Source organism: Oncorhynchus gorbuscha, unplaced genomic scaffold (assembly GCF_021184085.1).
Source record: "Oncorhynchus gorbuscha isolate QuinsamMale2020 ecotype Even-year unplaced genomic scaffold, OgorEven_v1.0 Un_scaffold_428, whole genome shotgun sequence".
NCBI lineage: Eukaryota > Metazoa > Chordata > Actinopteri > Salmoniformes > Salmonidae > Oncorhynchus > Oncorhynchus gorbuscha.
In genome coordinates, this window is record NW_025745273.1 from 274,324 (window position 1) to 296,608 (window position 22,285).

At 40.4% G+C, this 22,285-nt stretch overlaps 1 protein-coding gene across 6 annotated transcripts in view; it reads left to right on the forward strand.

Moving 5' to 3' along the window:
* Positions 1-2,230: 2,230 nt before the first annotated feature.
* Positions 2,231-22,285, forward strand: part of LOC124018190 (zinc finger protein 239-like) — a 54,843-nt gene continuing 34,788 nt past the window's right edge. For 3 of the 6 annotated variants that reach the window (XM_046333459.1, XM_046333456.1, XM_046333457.1), the window contains exon 1: positions 2,231-2,738. In XM_046333459.1, the coding sequence (XP_046189415.1) occupies positions 2,465-2,738 (274 nt within the window). In that variant the 5' untranslated portion in view covers positions 2,231-2,464. Of the gene's footprint in view, positions 2,739-3,001; positions 3,287-9,246; positions 11,765-20,861; positions 21,082-22,285 lie in introns of those variants that run through there. The other 3 variants (XM_046333461.1, XM_046333458.1, XM_046333460.1) reach the window with 3 other exon arrangements.

The following is a 22,285-nucleotide window of genomic DNA, read 5'->3' on the forward strand; positions in this document are numbered from 1 at the left end:
GCGGGGTCTGAACAACAAGCTCAAGGACCTGAATTGGTTGAGCCTCCATAAGTGCCTGCCGGTACGTTCCATCATGTACAGGCATAACTTGGCACCATCCCCTACATGTCCAAGACCATTTGTGGCGGGGAGGAGGCATCTTTTGGGACTGTGCCTTTGCCGGAGTAGTATTGGCTAGGGCATGGCTGTTGTTAGGTGGGTGAAAGGGAATTTTGTTTTGTTTGGGCTAGGGTAGAGAGAGGTGTAGGGAGAGTGAGGGGGACGGTCATGGACAGGTTTCTGCTCTGACTTCTCATAAGCCTCTTTAAATGGGGGCTGTGGGAAGCCAGGTAGGACATGGTAAATAAAGGGAGAGATTGGGGGGTGGAGGGGATAGTGAGGAGGTTGGAAGGAAATTTGAGGGGGAAGAGGGAGGAGAGGAAGTCGGGGCAGCATGCTGCCTGGGAGAGGTGGAAGGGAGGTTTAGGGCTGGGGTTAATTTAGATGATTTAAAGGGGATAGATTAGGGACGGGGAGATGTAGTTTGTAGCCATGAAGGGGAGGTAAGATGCTCCCCTGAGTTTTTTGTTATTGGGTTTTTGTTTTGTTTTTAATTTAAAAATGCCTATATTTGATTTTGTTTGGAATATTAATGGTTTGTTTTGTATGAATGGCATTGTAATAACTTATATATAAATAAAACTCTTCCACTTTGTCAATAAAGTGCATGGTAAGTTTAGTATTACTTTTCAACCAACCCAGTGCATATGTTGAAAATGACAAATGTTGAAATCAACAATCCGTCAAAGGATTCAACTACTGAAACAAACGATTGGATCAAACAGATCAATCCCACAGGACATTGGGTTTGATTCAGACCCTGCCAGCATGACCAGAGATGTAACTTATAACCACTGAGATGTAACTTATAACCACTGAACCACCCCAGACCTTTCATGCCTGACTAAAAACAACTAAGTATTAGATTTACTGCCATGGTCTAGTATTTCACTGCATCACCATTCACAATTCTGGCTGAGGTACGAGTAAAATATGACATATTATTTCCTAACTGTAAAAAACTCCCCACTCCTTAAACAACTAGTCTCCCACTATTTAACCAGAATAACATGAGTTGTGTCCTTCAAACTGTTAGTCCATAATCATATTCAGCTGTTTAGATGTCATGTATTGTCATGTTATGTTCTCTATAATGAAACATCACCAAGTGAAATAAAGTCGATAAGATACTCTTAATAGACATTAAATAAAAAATGGTTGTCCAGAAATCATTAATTATCATGTTGCTCCCTGCTGATGCGCTCCCTGAACTTACGTCTTACTTGGCAGGAACTAATGGAGATCGATCATAAACCCCAGGAAGAGTAGCTGCTGCTTTGGCAGGAACTAATGGGGATCCATCATAAACCCCAGGAACAGTAGCTGCTGCCTTGGTAGGAACACAGTCATGTGATATGTGGTATAGAAAAGTCCAATCTTAGGAGAGTACATGGGAGGCACTATACTGTTTATCTGCAGGTGTCGATCTGGTCAAAACCACCGATACAGTTGCCCCTCCACGCTCTGGTGGGATGGATCATGTCTACAGAGAAACCTAGATTCAAATACTTAGTTTTGTGTGTATTGGATATATGTTGTGAAATTGTTAGATATTACTTGTTAGACATTACTGCACCGTCGGAGCTAGAAAGACAAGCATTTCACCACACCCGCAATAACATCTGCTAAACACTTGTATGTGACCAATAAAATGTGATTTTGATTTGAAATAAACATCCTATTTATCAGAGGTGCTATTGGCTGGGGTCAAAATTACTCCAAAGGATTTTAATTTGTTAAAAGTCCATTTTGATACAGAAACCCTAAACCATGATTTAGATTTATTAAGAACAAGTTGATTGACAAAGTCATGAAACATTGAATAAACCACATTTAGGCTATGATTGAAGATATGCCTCTGGGGTCAAAATGATCCATTTCAGAAGTTTGGTTCAATGAAAATATGTAGTGGTGTGTAAAGTTTGTTTTAAATTCTCACTCATTAAAAACGAATCAATCAACACATGCTTCTCTTTGAACGACTTAATATAATTTTAAACTTTTATGAAATAAATGAAAAATACACTTTTGGTTCTTCAACTGCGTTGCCCACTCCAGTCAGCAGATGGCGATGTGCGTCTTTTAGGTTCCGGCGACGCTGCCAGTGTGACGTGTAATTTAGTGAACGGGACGCTCCTTCAACAACAACAGCTAGTCAGACACCTCGGTAGCTTTCGAGCAAACATAGCTACAACATTCACACTGTTTTGGTGTATATTAGTCGCTGTGTATTAAACACACTTCTGTCGTATGTACTTGTTGGCCCATTTAATTATATATTGACGTTGTTTGTCAGCTAGCTGGTTTGCTAAGTTAGTTTAGAACTAGGCTAGTCTCTAATGCTAGCTAGCTAACATCCCCGACCATGAGGTCACTAAGCTACTCTCTTGATAAAGAAGAGGAGGTCTGCTGGACGGAGAAAGAAGCTCTTGTGAAAGAGGAGGATGTTACAATACGAAAACAAGTAGAGGGTGAGGCTGTTACCGTGAAAGAAGAAGAGAAAGACGCGTTCAGAGTGAAAGAAGAGGAGGATGTTACAGTAAAAGAAGAGGATGTAGTCTTTGGAGTGAAAGAGGAGGAGGGGAAGATGACTGTCACATTGGAGGAAGAAGAGGAGGTTGGAGATCTGTTCAACACCAGTAAGTACCGTCTCTGCAGTCGTTGAACCAATATGCAGTAAAGGGGTTTTACACTTTAATGTTGTTCTGTAGGAATGGCTGAAGCATCTAAATGTGAATCGATTCTCAATTGCAATACATTTCTAGAAACATAAATCGCTGTACTTTCATATGACATCAAAATAATTTCACACAATATTTCATATCACATCAAAATAAGTAACCAGTCGCGATGCCCCAAACAGTAAACCAGATTAGTTTCTCGTAATTTCTCCTTCCTTCAGGCTTCTTTTTCTTACTTGGACTTTATACGGAGGTTGGAAACCAACTTTAAGGTGCATTACCACCATCAACTGGACTGGAGTGTGGACCTCAGTTCATCTTTCAATCACCTACGTGGGTATATAACAAGACAGTCATGAAGAGGGTACAACAAAACTTTTTTCCCCTCAGATGACTGAAAAGATTTGGCATGGGTCCCCAGATCCTCAAAAGGTAGTACAGCTGCACCACCAAGAGCATCCTGACCGGTTGCATCACCTCCTGGTATGGCAACTGCTCGGCATCTGACCCTAAGGCACTACAGAGGGTAGTGCAACGGCCCAGTACATCACTGTGGCCAAGCTTCCTGCCATCCAGGACCTATGTAATAGGCATGTCAGAGGAAAGCCCACAAAATTGTCAGAGACTCCAGTCACCCAAGTTTTAAACAGTTTCCTCTGCTACCGCACGGCAAGCGGTCCCGGAGTGCCAAGTCTAGAACCAAAAGCCTCTACAGCTTCTACCCCCCAGCCATACGACTGCTGAACAATTCATAAAATCGCCACAAGACAATTTACATTGACCTCCCTCCCTTTTGTGCACTGCTGCTACTCGCTGGTTGTTTGTTAACTATGCATAGTCACTACGCCCCCACCTTCATGTACAGATTACCTCAACTAGCCTGTACCCCCGCACACTGACTCGGTACCGGTGCCCCCTGTATATAGCTACGTTATTGTTATTCTCATTGTTTACTTTTTATTCTTACTATGAAAACTATTCCAAAACTAGTAAGATGTGTTTGTTGTTGTAAATGTTGTCTTTTTAAGTCTTTTTTTTGTATATGTTGCAATATATTTCAATCTCTTTTTCCATTTTTAAATTAAATATACCTTCCGGCAAACCGCCTCACCCATTGTGATACGGATCTGCTATTTTTTAATATCTGCCAGTCTGCACAGCGCGATATCAACTCTGAGCATATCGGACTGTTTTTCTCCACTACATCACCGTATTCCTGCCGTAAGCTCTGGATAATCTAAAGCTAGCTAGCTGCTACCGAGTGGCCCAGCCCCGACGCTAGCCTTGAGCCAGGCCCATCTTCTGGCCTGCTCAGTGGACCCTATGATCACTCGGCTACACAGCTGATGCCTCCCGGACTCTTCACTAACACGACTAGAAGCCACTACATCACCGGATTCCTGCCGTAAGTTCTGGACCTTTGCACCGAAGTGGCTATAGTGGCTAACCTCCTTGTCCCAAAGCTAGCACCAGTTAGCCTTGAGCCAGGCGCATCTCCTGGCTATCCTAATATCGACTACCTTACGGCTTCCCTGAATCATATATTGCTGTTCACTGGACCCTATGATCACTTGGCTACATAGCTGATGCCTGTTGGACTGTTCATTAATCACAAATCTCTATTTTGTTTATCTGTCGGCCCCAGCCTTGAACTCAGGCCCTGTGTGTAGGGTCGGTTAACTATCTGCCCATTCATCGCCATTTTATCTGTTGTCTTATCTGATTAAGATGGTGAGGAAATTACTTTTAAATAACAACCAGGCATCCTCTACTGATGGGATGAGGTCAATATCCTTCCAGGATACCCGGGCCAGGTCGATTAGAAAGGCCTGCTCGCAGAAGTGTTTAAAGGAGCGTTTGACAGTGATGAGGGGTGGTCGTTTGACCGCGGACCCATAACGGATGCAGGCAATGTGGCAGTGACCGCTGAGATCCTGATTGAAAACAGCAGAGGTGTATTTGGAGGGCAAGTTGGTCAGGATAATATCTATGACGGTGCCCATGTTTACGGATCTAGGGTTGTACCTGGTGGGTTCCTTGATTATTTGTGTGAGATTGAGATCGTCTAGCTTGGATTGTAGGATGACCGGGGTGTTAAGCATATCCCAGTTTGGTCACCTAACAGAACAAACTCTGAAGATAGATGGGGGGCAATCAATTCACATATGGTATCCATGGCACAGCTGGGAGCTGAAGTGGGTCTATAACAAGTGGCAACAGTGAGAGACTTACTTCTGGAGATTAGAAGATTAAAATTAGAAGCTTGAATTGTTTGGGCATGGACCTGGAAAGTATGATAGAACTTTGCAGGCCATCTCTGCAGTAGATTGCAACTCCTCCCCCTTTGTCAGTTCTATCTTGACGGATAATGTTGTAGTTGGAAATGGAAATTTCAGAATTTTTGGAGTCCTTCCAAAGCCAGGATTCAGACAAGGCAAGGACATGAAGGTAGGCGGAGTGTGCTAAAGCAGCGAGTAAAACAAACTTAGGGAGGAGGCTTCTGATGTTAACATGCATAAAACCAAGGCTTTTATGGTTACAGAAGTTAACAAATGAGAGTGCCTGGGGACACACAGGGCCTGGGTTAACCTCTCTTGGGTACGTGAGACGTTAGCGTCCCACCTCTTCAACAGCCAGTGAAACTGCTGGGCGCCAAATTCAAATACAGAAATACTCATTATAAAAATCCAGAAAACATATTTTACATAGGTTTTAAAGATGAACTTCTTGTGAATCCAACCACTGTGTCAGATAAAAAAAAAATGCTTTACGGCGAAAGCATATCTTACGATTATTTGAGAACATAGCCCAGCAAAAAAATAATTACAAACCGTAACCAGCCAAGTAGAAGAGTTACACAAGTCAGAAATAGAGGGATAATTCATCCCTTACCTTTGATGATCTTTAAATGGTTGTACTCGGCAGACATTCATTTACTCAATAAATGTTCCCTTTGTTCGATAAAGTCTCTTTATATCCAAAAACCTCAGTTTGTTTGCGTGTTTTTTTCAGTAATCCACAGGCTCAAATGCAGTCAAAACAGGTAGACAAAAAAAATCCAAATTGTATCCATAAAGATCATAGAAACATGTCAAACAATGTTTATATTCAATCCTCAGGTTGTTTTTAGCCTAAATAATCGATAATATTTAAACCGGAGAATAACGTAGTCAATATGAAAGGTAAACAAGAAAGGCACTCTCTCGGCTGCGCGCATGAAAAAGCTCTGTGACACTTTAGGGTCCACTCATTCAGACTGCTCTTACTTCCTCATTTTTCAGAATACAAGCCTGAAACAATTTCTAAAGACTGTTGACATCTAGTGGAAGGCATAGGAACTGCAATTTGAATAAAATAGAAATGAATAGAAAACTTCAAAACCAACAAAAAAAACTACTTCCCGAATTTGATTTTTCTCAGGCTTTCGCCTGCCAAATCAGTTCTGTTATACTCACAGACACTTTTAACAGTTTTGGAACCTTTAGAGTGTTTTCTATCAAAATCTACCAGTTATATGCATATCCTATCTTCTGGGCCCGAGTAGCAGGCCGTTTAATTTGGGCATGCTCCAATACACACAGTCAGTTAGGAAAGCAAAGGCTAGCTTTTTCAAACAGAAATTTGCATCCTGTAGCTAAAACTCCAAAATGTCTTTGGGACACTGTAAAGTCTATGGAGAATGAGAGCACCTCCTCCCAGTAGCCCACTGCACTGACGCTAGGAAACACTGTCACCACCAATAAATCCACAATAATCAAGTATTTCAATAAGCCTTTCTCTACGGCTGGCCATGCTTTCCTCCTGGCTACCCCAACTCTATCCAACTCTATTTGGATAAAAAACACTCTGAAGTTTCTAAAACTGTTTGAATGATGTCTGTAAGTATAACAACTTATTTGGCAGGCGAAACCCCGAGGGCAAACCATCCAGGAAAATATTTTTTTGAGGTCACTCTCTTTTCAATGGGCTTTCTATGGGGATCTAGATTTCTAAGGCACTTCCTTGCAGTTCCTATCGCTTCCACTGGATGTCGACAGTCTTTAGAAATCGGTTGATGTCTTTCCTTTGAGAAATTAAGACGTAGCCCTGTTCAGAACAAGGGTCGAGTTTAGTGTACTGTTGTGGTTGGGGCGCGTGACCTGAAAACTCGCTCCACTTTTTTTAATCCCCTATTGAACGCAGTTTATCCCGTCTTAAATTTGATCTATTATTTACGTTAAAAAATACCTAAAGTTGTATTAGGAAAGTTGTTTGAAATGTTTGGACAAAGATTACAGGTAACTTATTAGATATTTTGTAGTCATGTTGCGCGAGTTGGAACCAGTGTTTTTCTGGATCTAGCACACCAAATAAATGGATATTTTGGAGATATAACGACAGAATTAATTGAACAAAAGGACCTTTTGTGATGTTTATGGGACATATTTATGGGAGTGCCAACAGAAGAAGCTCTTCAAAGGTAAGGCATGAATTATATCGTTATTTCTGAGTTTTGTGTTGCTCCTGGTGGGATGAAATATGATTGTCTGTGTTTGTTTGATGGGGTTCTGTCCTCAGATAATCGCATTGTTTGCTTTGGCCATAAAGCCTTTTTGAAATCTAACACGTTGGCTGGATTAACAAGAAGTCTAGCTTTAATTTGACATATTGCATGTGTCCTTTCAAGAATGTTAAATATTTACAATTCTGTAGTTTGAATTTGGTGCCCTGCACTTTCACTGGATGTTGGTTAGGTGGGACAGTACTGTAGAAATGTTAACAAACCTCCAGATGAGCTTCAATTCCATACAACTCTTCTTCCGTGGCCTCCAGCTGCTCGTAAATGCTAGTAAAACTAAATGCATGCTCTTCAACCAATCGCTGACCTCACCCGCCCGCCCGACTAGCATCACTACTCTTTACGGTTCTGACTTGGAATATGTGGACAACTACAAATACCTAGGTGTCTGGTTATACTGTAAACTCTCCTTACAGACTCACATTAAACATCTCCAACCCAAAATTAAATCTAGAATCTGCTTCCTATTTTGCAACAAAGCCTCCTTCACTCACGCTGCCAAACATACCCTCGTAAAACTGACTACCGTGCCGATCCTTGACATCAGCGATGTCATTTACAAAATAGCCTCCAACACTCTACTCAGCAAACTGGATGTAGTCTATCACAGTGCCATCCGTTTTGTCACCAAAGCCCCATATACCACCCACCACTGCGACCTGTATGCTCTCGTTGGCTGGCCCTCACTACATATTCGTCGCCAAACCCAATGGCTCCAGGTCATCTATAAGTCTTTGCTAGGTAAAGTTCTGCCTTAACTCAGTTCACTGGCCACCATAGCAACACCCACCCATAGCATGGTCTGTTTATTTCCTTTCCTCCTTACTCCATTTGCACACACTGTATATAGACTTTCTACTGTGTTATTGCCTGTACATTTATTTCTTCCATGTGTAACTCTGTTCTTTCTGTCGTACTGCTTTGCTTTATCTTGGCCAGGTCGCAGTTGTAAATATGAACTTGTTCTCAACTGGCCTACCTGGTTAAGTAAAGGTGAAGAAAAATTTCATTAAAAATACATTTAAAAAATCATACCTTTATTGACAACACCCAAATGGATACTGTCATTAACGTGGTTCTTCAATAATTACACATAATACTTAATACTGTAGCTGTTTAGTTACAGTCACATGTTCAACTATCATCAGCTGATCCAGGAAATCCTTTTCTGAATGCCAGTTAAATGACAAACATCACAACATAGGTATATTTGTTAGGTGAAGTTATGGGCAATTTGGCAAACAATGTGCAACCCCTCATTGTCAGGCTGATGGAAAAGCTAGCCAAAGAGCATTTTACTGGTTGAAGTGTTTTTTAAAAGTACAAAGCAGTTGATTTGCTGTGGTGACAAACATTATATTAAGCAGGACATGCAAACGAGCCTTACAATTATAATCCAAAGTAGTGTGAAATGCACTCATAATCAACCTGTAAATTGAGGTTACTCCCCTGAGTTTTCCCCCATTCACATATATTGTGAAAAACTAAAATCTTTGCTCACCATTTTTGCTCCAGGCAGATAGTACATCCATAACTATCGTTTCCTCACCAGCAGGGAGGTGTTTCTGCAATCAAATTGTGTGGGCATCGCCCTCGTGCCGCAATTTTATTAAACACAGAAAAGGGCCAATATTGGAGACCAAAGTCGTCTGGCACACTGCTTAGAGTTTCAACAACATGAATAACTTATTTATAACCTACAATCATCGATGTTACTACTAATGTGAAAACAAGATAAAATATGACTATTCTTGCTCATTTTAGGTCAATTGTCAAATAATTTTAACATTCATTACAGACGTTGATTGTTGTACAACATCATGGCTACCCTGTTGGCATCACTTTTTTTTGTTTTTTTGTTTTGTTGTCTGCCTTTAACCACCTGTGTGACTTTGTTGTTCACACAAGAGAGAGACGGGACTATCTTGGGTCCTCTGGGGAGCCTCAACAACCTCATAATGCTGAAGAGGCAGAGAAGAGTCTCTCCAGATCAGAACATCTCAAGAAACACCCGCAGAGACCCATATGGAAGAGAACTCACTGCTGCTCTCACTGCTGCTCTGACTGTGGTTAGTGTTACTTAAGATCAGATTCACTAAAACTTCACCAGAGAATTCACACGGGTGATACATCTCACTGCTGCTCTGATTGTGGGAAATGTTGCAAATCAAATCTTCATCAGAACTTAAAATACACCAAAGAACACACACAGGAGAGAAACCTTTTAGCTGTAATCAATGTGGAAAGAGTTTTATTTCATCTAGCGTCCTGACAGTACACCAGAGAACACACACAGGAGAGAAATCTTACAGCTGTGATCAATGTGGGAAAAGTTGTCCTTAGATAAGCAACCTGATATCACACCAGAGAACAAACACAGGAAAGAAATCTTATAGCTGTGATCAATGTGGGAAGAGTTTCACTCATTCAACCAACCTAATATCACACACAGGAGATAAATCTTATAGCTGTAATTAATGTGGGAATAGTTTTGTTCAATCTAGCAGTCTAAGAGTAATTCAGATAACACACAGGAGAAACATTTTATAGCAGTGACCAGAGATAATCTGATAAAATATCTCATCAATTATTAGAAAATTAATGGAGTTGTTTCATAATATCAATGAATTAATGTTACAATGTAGAATGTTTTAACATTGTACCAGGAATATTTTAATGATGTCACAATGTAGGACCCTAAACGTTTGTCCCCTGATCTATTGATTTCAGCATGATATGGATATTAGCCTCAGGGGGGAAATCCAGGCTCTGAATTGAAAGAGTACTATTTATGAGATTTAACAAAAAGTGACTAACAAAAAAGGAGTTGTTACACTTACCACATTGGTGACCCACTTGAATCAAAATGCAACACTTCAAAATGTAGCGATCTGTTTTCTACAAGTTGTGCTCTAACCAGGGATGTACACACTATTCCCATATTCCGTGTTGTTTTTGAGTTCGTTTTCACAGCACGTGCAACCTCATCTCCCTTCTCTCGCACAAATGATTTTGAAATTACATTTCCATGTGTTTTTTAGTTGTTAGTTTCAACAGCACGTACAGCCTGATTTCCCCCTAATCGATATCAGCGATTTATTGCTACTTGTCAAAACAACAGCATTTTAAAAGGTGCTTGTTTTAAAAATTACAAGTAATATTATTATTGTGGCAGATGTTTGTATATATAGCCCATTTTATGTTTAGGTTTTCAATTGATCCCAAACTGTTTCTGCATATTGCTTATTGATTTGGACACATTAAAATTGAAAGTTACTACGGATATTGCAGGAATCCTCTTGAAATCAGACATGTCTGTGGTAAGGACAACTTGCTTGCTGATTTTCTCAAGGGTGGGCAGTCGAAAGTTTTGTGTTTTGCGTTTGGCCAGTGCGTTGCCATGGATCACAATTTATTTTGACTGCACGTTTTTTTGTATTGAGATTAGTTTTGTTTGGGCTCGTTCCAAGCGGACGAGAGTTTTCGAATCTAGTGAGTTTTAGAAAGACGAGAGTTCTAGAAGCTAGTGGGAAAAATAGTTTTTAAAATGTTAAATTGTTGACAGTAGACACCGTGTTTATATTGGTGAAGCAATGTGAAATGGAAATTGTTTTCTGTTGGTGGTGAGCAAACTTGTCCTACAAAAATATAGGATATATTTGTTGTCTTAAGGGGGAAGGTGTTACAGGCTTTGGTTTTGAGGTTGGACTTTAGCACGTATAGCTCATTAGCATGTAGGGAGAACCGATTGGTGTCACCTTGTTAGTCAGTATGTGTTACACCTGTGCTGGCTTGTCCATCTAGTTAGTAGGAAGGTGTTTTTCCTGAGCTGGTCCAGATTTAATTTAAGAGTGTCTGGCCCAGTGCTCCAGTTGTCTTGATAGATGTGGAGAGTCAACACCTTTAGTTGCTCCATCTTTTTTGGTTTGCTTCCTGTCTGTAAGTTTGGTGTGAGTTATTGTTTCTCTCTTCTTTGGCAGATTTAGTGGGTCTCATGGTGGGTGTCTTTTAGGTCCCAGTTGTTGTTACTAGTCAACTTTCAGTGGACACCCTCAGTGTCTTTCAGAGCCCCTCCTAAAACCTGTTTAGTTTAAGTTGTTGTTGTTGTTAGTTCCCTCTTCTGTTTGAGGGACATTTTTCGTTTTCTTGTTGGAGAACGTAACATCAAACAATGGGCATAAGACAAGATATTTTGGGGTGGATATTGCAGTGAATTGTTAATATTTTAAATCAATGACATTTAATTAGAATGCTCATTAGTCTTCCAGTTTAGTTTCAGTTATTCTTTTTTTTCTCTTATGTTTGTATTAAATATTTGTTTATTTTCATTGTTTTTTCCTGTGAAGCCATTGTGTTGCATCCATGTCTGAAATGTGCTGTATAAATAAAGCTTGATTTAAACATTATGAATCCAATGACCAACCAATCAACAGACTCTTGCAAAACCAATGAACAAATGTGGAAAAGCAACATATACTGAATTTACACTAAGATGGATCAAGATATCTTCCACTATGGTATGTAATTTTAGTATCACTTTTCATTTACATTTACATTTAAGTCATTTAGCAGACGCTCTTATCCAGAGCGACTTACAAATTGGTGCATTCACCTTATGACATCCAGTGGAACAGTCACTTTACAATAGTGCATCTAAATCTTAAAGGGGGGGGGGGGGGTGAGAAGGATTACTTATCCTATCCTAGGTATTCCTTAAAGAGGTGGGGTTTCAGGTGTCTCCGGAAGGTGGTGATTGACTCCGCTGTCCTGGCGTCGTGAGGGAGTTTGTTCCACCATTGGGGGGGCCAGAGCAGCAACGCAGTGCATTTGTTGAACTCAACAATACGTCAAATGATTCAACAACTGAACTTGGATAGATCACACTTTTCCAGCCTGCTGAAGGCGTGTTAAACACCACCCCCGGCTCTACCAGGGGCTTGAGGTGGTCGAACACAGCTCTGCAGCCTTGCCGTTCCATTTCTTGACTTGAAACACCTTCCCACTAAAGAGATGGACAAGCCAGCACAGGTGTAACACATACTGACTAATGAGATGACAACAATCAGTGTGTCCTATGTACGAAAGTCCAACCTCAAAACATAAATGGAAAAACCAAAGCCTGTAACACCTTCCCCTTAAGACAACACTAGCTTCTAGAACTCACCAAGTTCTTCAACCCTCGCCCCCTTGGAACAAAATACATTAGAATTACAATCTCCAATACGGAAAAACATGCATTCAAAATAAATTGTAATTCATGACAACTCACTGGCTAAACGCAAAACTTGCTGACTACCCACCCTTGTGACAATCCGCAACCAACACCTGCAATATCCGAGGTAACTTTCCACCTCACTGCGGAGCTTCTCTCTCTTTTCAGGGTTCATTCGATAGGCATGTTGTTGGATCGGGGCCCAGTCCCCAATGTCATGCATTTGGGTTGGCACATCTGAGAATGAATCCTGATATTCTAAAATAAGGGTAAAAACTTCAATATAATTATATCTAAAAGCAGGGCAACCAATATAATTGTACCCAAAAATGGTCAGCTGGTTGCATAATTAATTGATTACTAAATGTTACATAAATTGTAAATATGAAAATCAAAACCAAATGTACACACCCCTTTGTTAATATGTATTGGCAATAATTCACTGAAGGGTGAGGCATGGAATAATAAAACACGTATCTTTTGTCAGGCTGGATGTTTGAAATATGAGGTGATTTGAGTCATGCTTCAGTAGTGGAATAAAGACAATTAGCATTTGAATGTTGTCAATAAATACTGGAGTGATGTCAGATTGTTAATAAAACGGATTATAGACCACCTTATTATACTGCTTTCATGTGTATATACAGAAACATCTGCAACAATTATCATATTACATGTATTTTTTAAACAAGCAGATTTTTCAACTTGTAGAAAACAGCTAGCTACATTTTGAAGTGCTGCATTTTGATTAAAGTGGGTCACCAACGCAGTAAGTGTAACACAGCTCTTTTTTTGTTAGTCACTTTTTGTTAAATAATACTCTTTCAATTCAGAGCCTTGATTTTCCCCTGATGCTAATATCCCTATCATGCTACAATCAATTGAACAGGACAAACGATAAGGTAGAACATCATTAAAATACTCCTACTACAATGTTAAAACATTTTACATTGTAGTAGGAGTATTTTCATAATTTCACAATGTTAAAACATTCTACATTGTGACATTATTTCATTGATATCAATTTATCAGAGTATCTCCTGTCACATTGATTATAGCTATAAGGATTCTCTCTTGTGTGTGTTCTCTGGTGTATAGTCAGAGAGCCAGATGTAGTAAAACTCATACCACATTGATCACAGCTATAAGATTTCTCTCCTGTATGTGTTTTCTGGTGTATTTTAAGTTCTGATGAAGATTTGCAACCTTTCCCACAGTCAGAAAAGTAATGAGATTTCTTCCCTGTGGGTCTCTGCTGGTGTTTCGATGTGGAGAGACTCTTCTCTGCCTCGTCAGCATCATGAGGTTGTTGAGGCCCACCAGAGGATCCACGATAGTCACGTCTCTCTCCTGTGTGAGCAAAGTCGGACAGGTGGTTTAAGGCCCACAACAGCAAAAATCCACTGTAAAAAGATGATGCCAACAGCGTAGCCATGATGTTGTTCAAACAATGACATCTGTAATGAATGTAAATTATTTTACATTTGTCTTAAGACAGTCAAGTGAACAACAATAGTCATATTTTGTCTTGTTTTCCATGAGTAGTAACATTGACGATTGTATGCTAGAAATACGTTTTAAAGTTGTTGAAATCCTAAGCAGTGTGCCAGACAACTTTTGGTCTCCAATATAGGCACCTTTCTGTAGGTCTATGTTGTTGTTGTTGTTAGGTAAAGTTATGGGTCTTACAGTAGGTCTATGGTATTGGTATAACTAGGGATTTCCACATTAGCATGGAGGAGTTTCTGCAACCAAATTGCGTTTTAACAAACAGAGGGCACAAAGCGATGCACCTGTTTGGAGATATCTGATAGTATTTACGCACCACCACTAATGATTTGTGGAGCTTCTCAAAGTAATGTTTTCTTCACCTCAAACAGCAAGTAAACAAAGTTCCTCAAAGTATTTGTAAAATATTTCCAGCTCTCACTCTTTATAACCACTCGACATGAAAGGCAAAAATGTAATGCTCTGATCCAGTGGAAATGTCATAAAATATCTGATTACTTCTTAACCCTTACACAAATAGCCTTCAGCTGTGTCTGTTCCAAACTCACTGGCGCGGGAAACTCTGAGGGCCCAGAATATTTTATATCTAGTTTCGGACCGACCTAGGTGATAGAACTTGAAACATTGTATGAACTATGTAGATAGGCCATGCGCAGCCAAAGTGATTTATTTTTATCTGGATATTTCTAGTTGTTTTTATTGTTGGCTTTATGTAGGCTATTTTTTACATAGTTGGCAATGGCAATAAAAGTTACTTTTAAATTTGTATCATTTTCACTTCGATTTATATAGAATATAGATTAATCACAGATAATGATTTTGAGATATAATTATTATTACAATTATAAATTAAATGAAACTGTTCCAGTAAAATGTGAATATGAAAATCATAACTGGCACCAGATCAGTAGAAATGGTCAGATAAATTGGCACCAAATGGAAAAGACTGCTGTTGTAGCCTATTACTGGAACTTCTGGAGCGTAACATCAGAATTTACGAAGGCCAGCAGCAGTGTGAGGAGAATGCTAAGGAAGAGTTTTTTTTTTTTGGTTAGGCTATCTTGATCTCTGGTTCCCTCGAGTCATTTGTGTGTCTCAATTATTTAATAAAACGGGTGATTCCTATGTTGATGATGTAAAGAATATTTGCTGCTCTGTGGTGTGTAATGAGGAACAACCAGACACTGCACACATTTATGAAATTGCTTATTCCAGTTACTAATAGGCATGCACCCATTAAGAAAATTACTGTAAAAAAAGAAAATTACGGTTAAATTCCAGTGGATTGATGAGGAATTGAAAAATGGTATGGTTGAGAGGGATGAGGGAAAAGGAATGGCAAATAAGTCTGGCTGTACAACCGATTGGCAAATGTCCTGCAAATTGAGAAATCATGTGACTAAACTGAAGAAAAAGTAGAAAAAGACAATGAAACAAAGATAAATTGCAAAGAATGATTGTAAAAAGCTTTGGAGAACCTTGCATACAATTTTGGAAAAAAAAGGCTAACTCTGCTCCATCATTAACTGAATCAGATGGCTCATCCATCAAAGCCCACTTCTTTTATGATTTTTTCATTTGCAAGATTAGCAAACTTAGGCATGACATACCGGCAACAAATGCTGACACTCCACTTCCAATGAAATCTGACCAAATTATGAAAGACAAGCATTGTAATTTAGAATTCCGTAAAGTCCGTGTGGAAGAGGTGAAACAATTATTGTTGTCTATCAACAATGACAAGCCACCGGGGTCTGACAATCTCGATGGACAATTACGGAGGATAATAGCGGACTATATTGCCACTCCTATTTTCCGTATCTTTAATTGAAGCCTACTAGAGAGCGTGTGCCCTCAGGCCTGGAGGGAAGCTAAAGTCATTAGACATGTCCTATGCTCTGCATAGTTAGCTCCAGGTAAAATGTTGCACTTATTCAGCCATTCTGTGACCAAAAACAAGTTACATATGGACAGTACCAAAATAAATATGAATATGAACAGAACCTGTGTCCTAGACAGGTTAATACATTTAGCAAGCTAGCTAGCCCGCTAACTAGCGATTAGCAGCTAACATAATTTGAGCAACACCTCGCTAAGAAAATACCATCATTTGCCTTTAATGTAATGGCATGAAAATAATTGGCAGAATATTATACAATGACTTATCAACAGCTCTAACAATTTGACCCCAACAGGAAATGTACACTGGCAGTTATGGAAAGACCCATTTACTATATAACCATTGATTCTTGAAGAATATAACTTATAAATGCCTCAAATGTTTCAACTGTATTACCCCACCAGAAACCAAAACATAAGCTCGTATAACACCACTGTTTGTAAACTAATACTATATGGCTGAGGAGTAGGGTCAATCCAAGCGTTCTGACCTCACAAGGACAGTAAAGCACCCAAGCTAACTGGCTAACGTTGGATAGCTTGCTAGACACAAATGAGAGAAAATCGCACTCTTACCATTTTACTTGCCCTAGCAGAGCTGGTTAGGCTGTTTTCATGTTATCCAGAGCGTTGGTGACTAACTGTGCTGCTGGCAACAATTTAATTGGAGCTTTTTTGCAGATCTTTACCGAGCGTTATTAAATTCATCAGTTATTCTGCTCTCTAGTCAGGTCAATAAACATTGGGTAGTTAGTTAGAATATAGTTACTTTACTGGCAAGTTTGATGGAAAAGTAGCTAACTAATGTTAAGTAGCTAATTAACATACCGATACATACTGTTGTAAAGATATGCTATGCGTTTTGTAAGGATAGTGTAGCTAACATAATGTGTAACGTAACTTATTTGAAAAGTCATTACTTTATTACATTGCTCAACATTTGTCATAATTAGTTAAAGCAATGAATTTGTATCCGCTCTAGTTGGACTTCGGCTGCATATTTTCCTCCATTTTCTTCAAATCTGAAAACGATGTGAAGAATTGCATTATGGACCCTAAATTACTGCGTGTTTACATCATATTTTGTCGAATTTAGTACGACATCCGGGAACTTTTGGCATACCAACTACATCATACTATTACCAATAAGCATACTATATACTCAATTAACATCACAAATAATATATATAAATAAATAATAATATATGCCATTTAGCAGACACTTTTATCCAAAGCGACTTACAGTCATGTGTGCATACATTCTACGTATGGGTGGTCCCGGGGATCGAACCCACTACCCTGGCGTTACAAGCGCCATGCTCTACCAACTGAGCTACAGAAGGACAAATAGTACGGTTAGTATGAGTATTCTAACACAAATCAGGACTCTGGGCAGCCATTTTGTTTGTTTATAAACTAGGTTGCCGCTTTTAAAAAAGCCACTCAACAATCCATCAACCAGTCTGTAGTTTTACCAATAACAAAGCTGTAATTCCACCACCGTGTTGGTAATACGATGGTGGATGGGGCTGGAGAAATGTAACTACTCTCAAATTCATAGACAGACCTATGGAGGCAAGGACTGACCATCCATAATATCAACATTATACAGTAGTTTTAACCATGTTGAGGCTATACAGTGTTGATTTACATTGTTTCTAAATATTGCCGTAAAAAAACTTACTTGGGGTTCTGATGGGGTACAGCAGTTGAACTAAGCTCATGAGGCATGTGTTATATTCTTCAAGAATCAATGCCTATAAATAAATAATTTAATAGTCAAAATATTTACATTTACATTTACATTTAAGTCATTTAGCAGACGCTCTTATCCAGAGCGACTTACAAATTGGTGCATTCACCTTATGACATCCAGTGGGACAGTCACTTAACAATAGTGCATCTAAAACTTAGGGGGGGTGGGGTGAGAGGGATTACTTATCCTATCCTAGGTATTCCTTAAAGAGGTGGGGTTATGGATGCAGCAATTGCAGATTTCCCCTTTAACACCACACATCAGTTCAACAACTGCAGAGTTTGTGCTTCTGTTTTTAAGACCGTACTTACGAGTGTTAACCAGGGCCCGTTCATTGTTAGAACCATTGGATGCCTCAAGATGCGTTTGGGAAACCGGGCCCAGATATCCAGTTCCCTCCTCTTCTTTAACTGAAACGTCTTTCTATTCTTTCACAGTAACAGCCTCACCCTCTACTTGTTTCTGTATTTTAACAGCCTCCTCTTCCTCCTCCTCTTTCACGAGAACTTATTTCTCCATCCAGACCTCCTCTTCTTCAGCAGGAACGGGGTTAAGTTTGAGACTGGAGCTATGAGGCATGTACTGAAGTCGCTAAGCGATATAATTCAAAGCAGTGTCACCGTATCAGCAGCACATGATCAATGACGTCTGAAGAATAATTTAGTCGAACACCTGATTGGTTGGGTATTGGGCTCATTCGACATTGCAGCCGACAGTGCAGGTGGCTGCTGACTGACTAATTTACAAATCACCTTGCATCATAAATAACTACTTATTATTATTTATAAATCAGTCAGCCAGTCACCGTTTATCCACAACGCAGCATGAATGGATTTGATGCTCTCGAACACGGCCAGTGGTGTAATATATGACATAAAGGCTTTGCTGCTGCGGTGTAGGACTTCATCTACGGGAGTTTTGTAACTTTTTCCACCTTGGCTTACTGTTAGTTTGGTTCTAACTGGTCTCCAGTAGTTGGTCTCGCTGACCATAACCGTGCTGGTTGGGGACACTGGTTAGGCTAAAAGTTAGTTGGCTAAATAGCTAAGGTTAGCTGGCTGGCTAAGATAACTGCATATAGCTAACATTCTTTGATTTTTGGTTAGATGGCGTTATGTATTTCCAAAACTGGTTTACTTTAATCACTCAAGCCATGAGTTCAAATGATTGGTTTAATTTAACGTTCTACATTTTAAGTTATTTCTGTTGTAGTTGACATCATAGGGAATAGGCTGGTCCTCCATATTACTTCACACCTGACTATCATTCTTCTGAATTCTGAAAGGTTTTATGTAACAACTCCAAAAATAGAACTGTGAGGTGTTACTTTGCATTGGAATTTTGTATTTCTTTTTATTTGATATTTTATAAACAATACAAAACATACACATACAAACAACAACATCATACAAACATTAACGACATCACACCTGCCCAGATAGACTAGAACACACCTCCATCTCCATTTACATCACACCTGCCCAGACCCACTAGAACACACCTCCATCTCCATTAAGTCCATGGAGAATAAGAACACCTCCTCACAGCTACCCACTGCTCTGGGGCTATGAAACACTGTTACAACCGACAAATCCACTATAATTGAGAATTTCAATAAGCATTTTTCTACGGCTGGTCATGCTTTCCACCTAGCTACCGCTACCCCGGTCAACTGCCCGGCACCCTCCACAGCAACCCGCCCAAGCCCCCAACATTTCTCCTTCACCCATATCCAGATAGCTGATGTTCTGAAAGAGCTGCAAAATCTGGACCCCTACAAATCAGCCGGGCTAGACAATCTGGACCCTCTCTTTCTAAAATTATCTGCCGAAATTGTTGCAACCTCTATTACTAGCCTGTTCAACCTCTCTTTCGTATCGTCTGAGATTCCCAAAGATTGGAATGCTGCCGCGGTCATCCCCCTCTTCAAAGGGGGAGACACTCTTGACCCAAACTGCTACAGACCTATATCTATCCTACCCTGCATCTCTAAGGCCTTCGACAGCCAAGTTAACAAACAGATTACTGACCAATATGAATCACAGCGTACCTTCTCCTCCATGCAATCTGGTTTCAGAGCTGGTCATGGGTGCACCTCAGCCACGCACAATGTCCTAAACGATATCTTAACCGCCATCGATAAGAGACATTATTGTGCAGCTGTATTCATCGACCTGGTCAAGGCTTTCGACTCTGTCAATCACCACATCCTCATCAGCAGACTCATCAGCCTCGGTTTCTAAAATGATTGCCTCGCCTGGTTCACCAACTACTTCTCTGATAGAGTTCAGTGTGTCAAATCAGAGGGCCTGTTGTCCGGACCTCTGGCAGTCTCTATGGGGCTGCCACAGGGTTCAATTCTCGGGCCGACTCTCTTCTCTGTGTACATCAATGATGTCGCTCTTGCTGTTGGTGACGCTCTGATGCACCTCTACGCAGACGACACCATTCTGTATACTTCTGACCCTTCTTTGGACACTGTGTTAACTAACCTCCAGGCGAGCTTCAATTCCATACAACTCTCCTTCCGTGGCATCCAACTGCTCTTAAACGCAAAGAAAACTAAATGCATGCTATTCAACCGATCATTGCCCGCACCTGCCCGCCCATCCAGCATCACTACTCTGGACGGCTCTGACTTAGAATACGTGGATAGCTACAAATACCTAGGTGTCTGGCTTGTCTGTAAACTCTCCTTCCAGACTCACATTAAGCATCTCCAATCAAAAATTAAATCTAGAATCGGCTTCCTATTCCGCAAAAAATACTCATGCTGCCAAACATACCCTCATAAAACTGACCATCCTACCGATCCTTGACTTTGGCGATGTCATCTATAAAATAGCCTCCAACACTCTACTCATCAAACTGGATGTAGTCTATCACAGTGCCATCCGTTTTGCCACCAAAGCCTCATACACTACTCACCACTGCGACCTGTATGCTCTCGTTGGCTGGCCCTCGCATCATACACGTCGCCAAACCCACTGGCTACAGTTTATCTACAAGTCTCTGCTAGGTAAAGCCCCGCCCTATCTCAGCTCGCTGGTCACCATATCAGTACCCACTCTTAGCACCTGTTCCAGCAGGTATATATCACTGGTCACCCCCAATGCCAATTCCTCCTTTGGTCTTCTTTCCTTCCAGTTCTCTGCTGCCACTGACTGGAACGAACTGCAAAACCACTGAAGCTGGAGATTCCCATCTCCCTCACTAGCTTTAAGAACCAGCTATCAGAGCAGCTCACAGATCACTGCACCTGTTCATTGCCCATCTGTATACAGTCCATCTATCTTCCTCATCCCCATACTGTATTTATTTATTTTGCTCCTTTTGCACCACAGTATCTCTACTTGCACATCCATCTTTTGTAATTACTTCGCCACAATGGCCTATTTATTGCCTTAACTCCCTTATTTGACCTAATTTGCACTGTATATAGACTTTGTTTTATTTTTTTCTACTGTATTATTGACTGTATGTTTTGTTCATTCCATGTGTAACTCTGTGTTGTTGTATGTGTCGAAGTGCTATGCTTTATCTTGGTCAGGTCGCAGTTGCAAATGAGAACTACCAAATAGCTTACCTGGTTAAATAATGTTGAGAAAAAAAAATACATCACACCTGCCCAGACCCACTAGAACACATCTCTATTAACTACATCACACCTGCCCAGACCCACTAGAACACTTCTCCATCTCCACTAACTACATCACACTTGTTCAGATTAGAGGTTGACCGATCACCTGGCACACTGACAGGGTCTGAATCAAACCCAATGTCCACCTGGCACACTGGCAGGGTCTGAATCAAATCCAATGTCCACCTGGCACACTGACAGGGTCTGAATCAAATCCAATGTCCACCTGGCACACTGACAGGGTCTGAATCAAACCCAATGTCCACCTGGCACACTGACAGGGTCTGAATCAAACCCAATGTCCACCTGGCACACTGACAGGGTCTGAATCAAACCCAATGTCCACCTGGCACACTGACAGGGTCTGAATCAAACCCAATGTCCACCTGGCACACTGACAGGGTCTGAATCAAACCCAATGTCCACCTGGCACACTGACAGGGTCTGAATCAAACCCAATGTCCACTTGGCACACTGACAGGGTCTGAATCAAACCCAATGTCCACCTGGCACACTGACAGGGTCTGAATCAAACCCAATGTCCACCTGGCACACTGACAGGGTCTGAATCAAACCCAATGTCCACTTGGCACACTGACAGGGTCTGAATCAAACCCAATGTCCACCTGGCACACTGACAGGGTCTGAATCAAACTCAGCAGTATAGACCTAGTCTGTTCATTATATACATCTCCATGATGTATTATTACACCATGTAGGAGCAGTATAGACCCAGTCTGTTCATTCCATACATCTATATGATGTATTGTTACACCATGTAAGAACAGTATAGACCTACAGTATCTAGCTACTTATGTAGATGTTGTTTGACTTAATGAATCTGCCTTGAATGTGCTATATTAAACATTTTTAGTCGCACTAATCAATCAACACATTCAGGTCTTTGTATGTCCCAATACAATAGTATTAT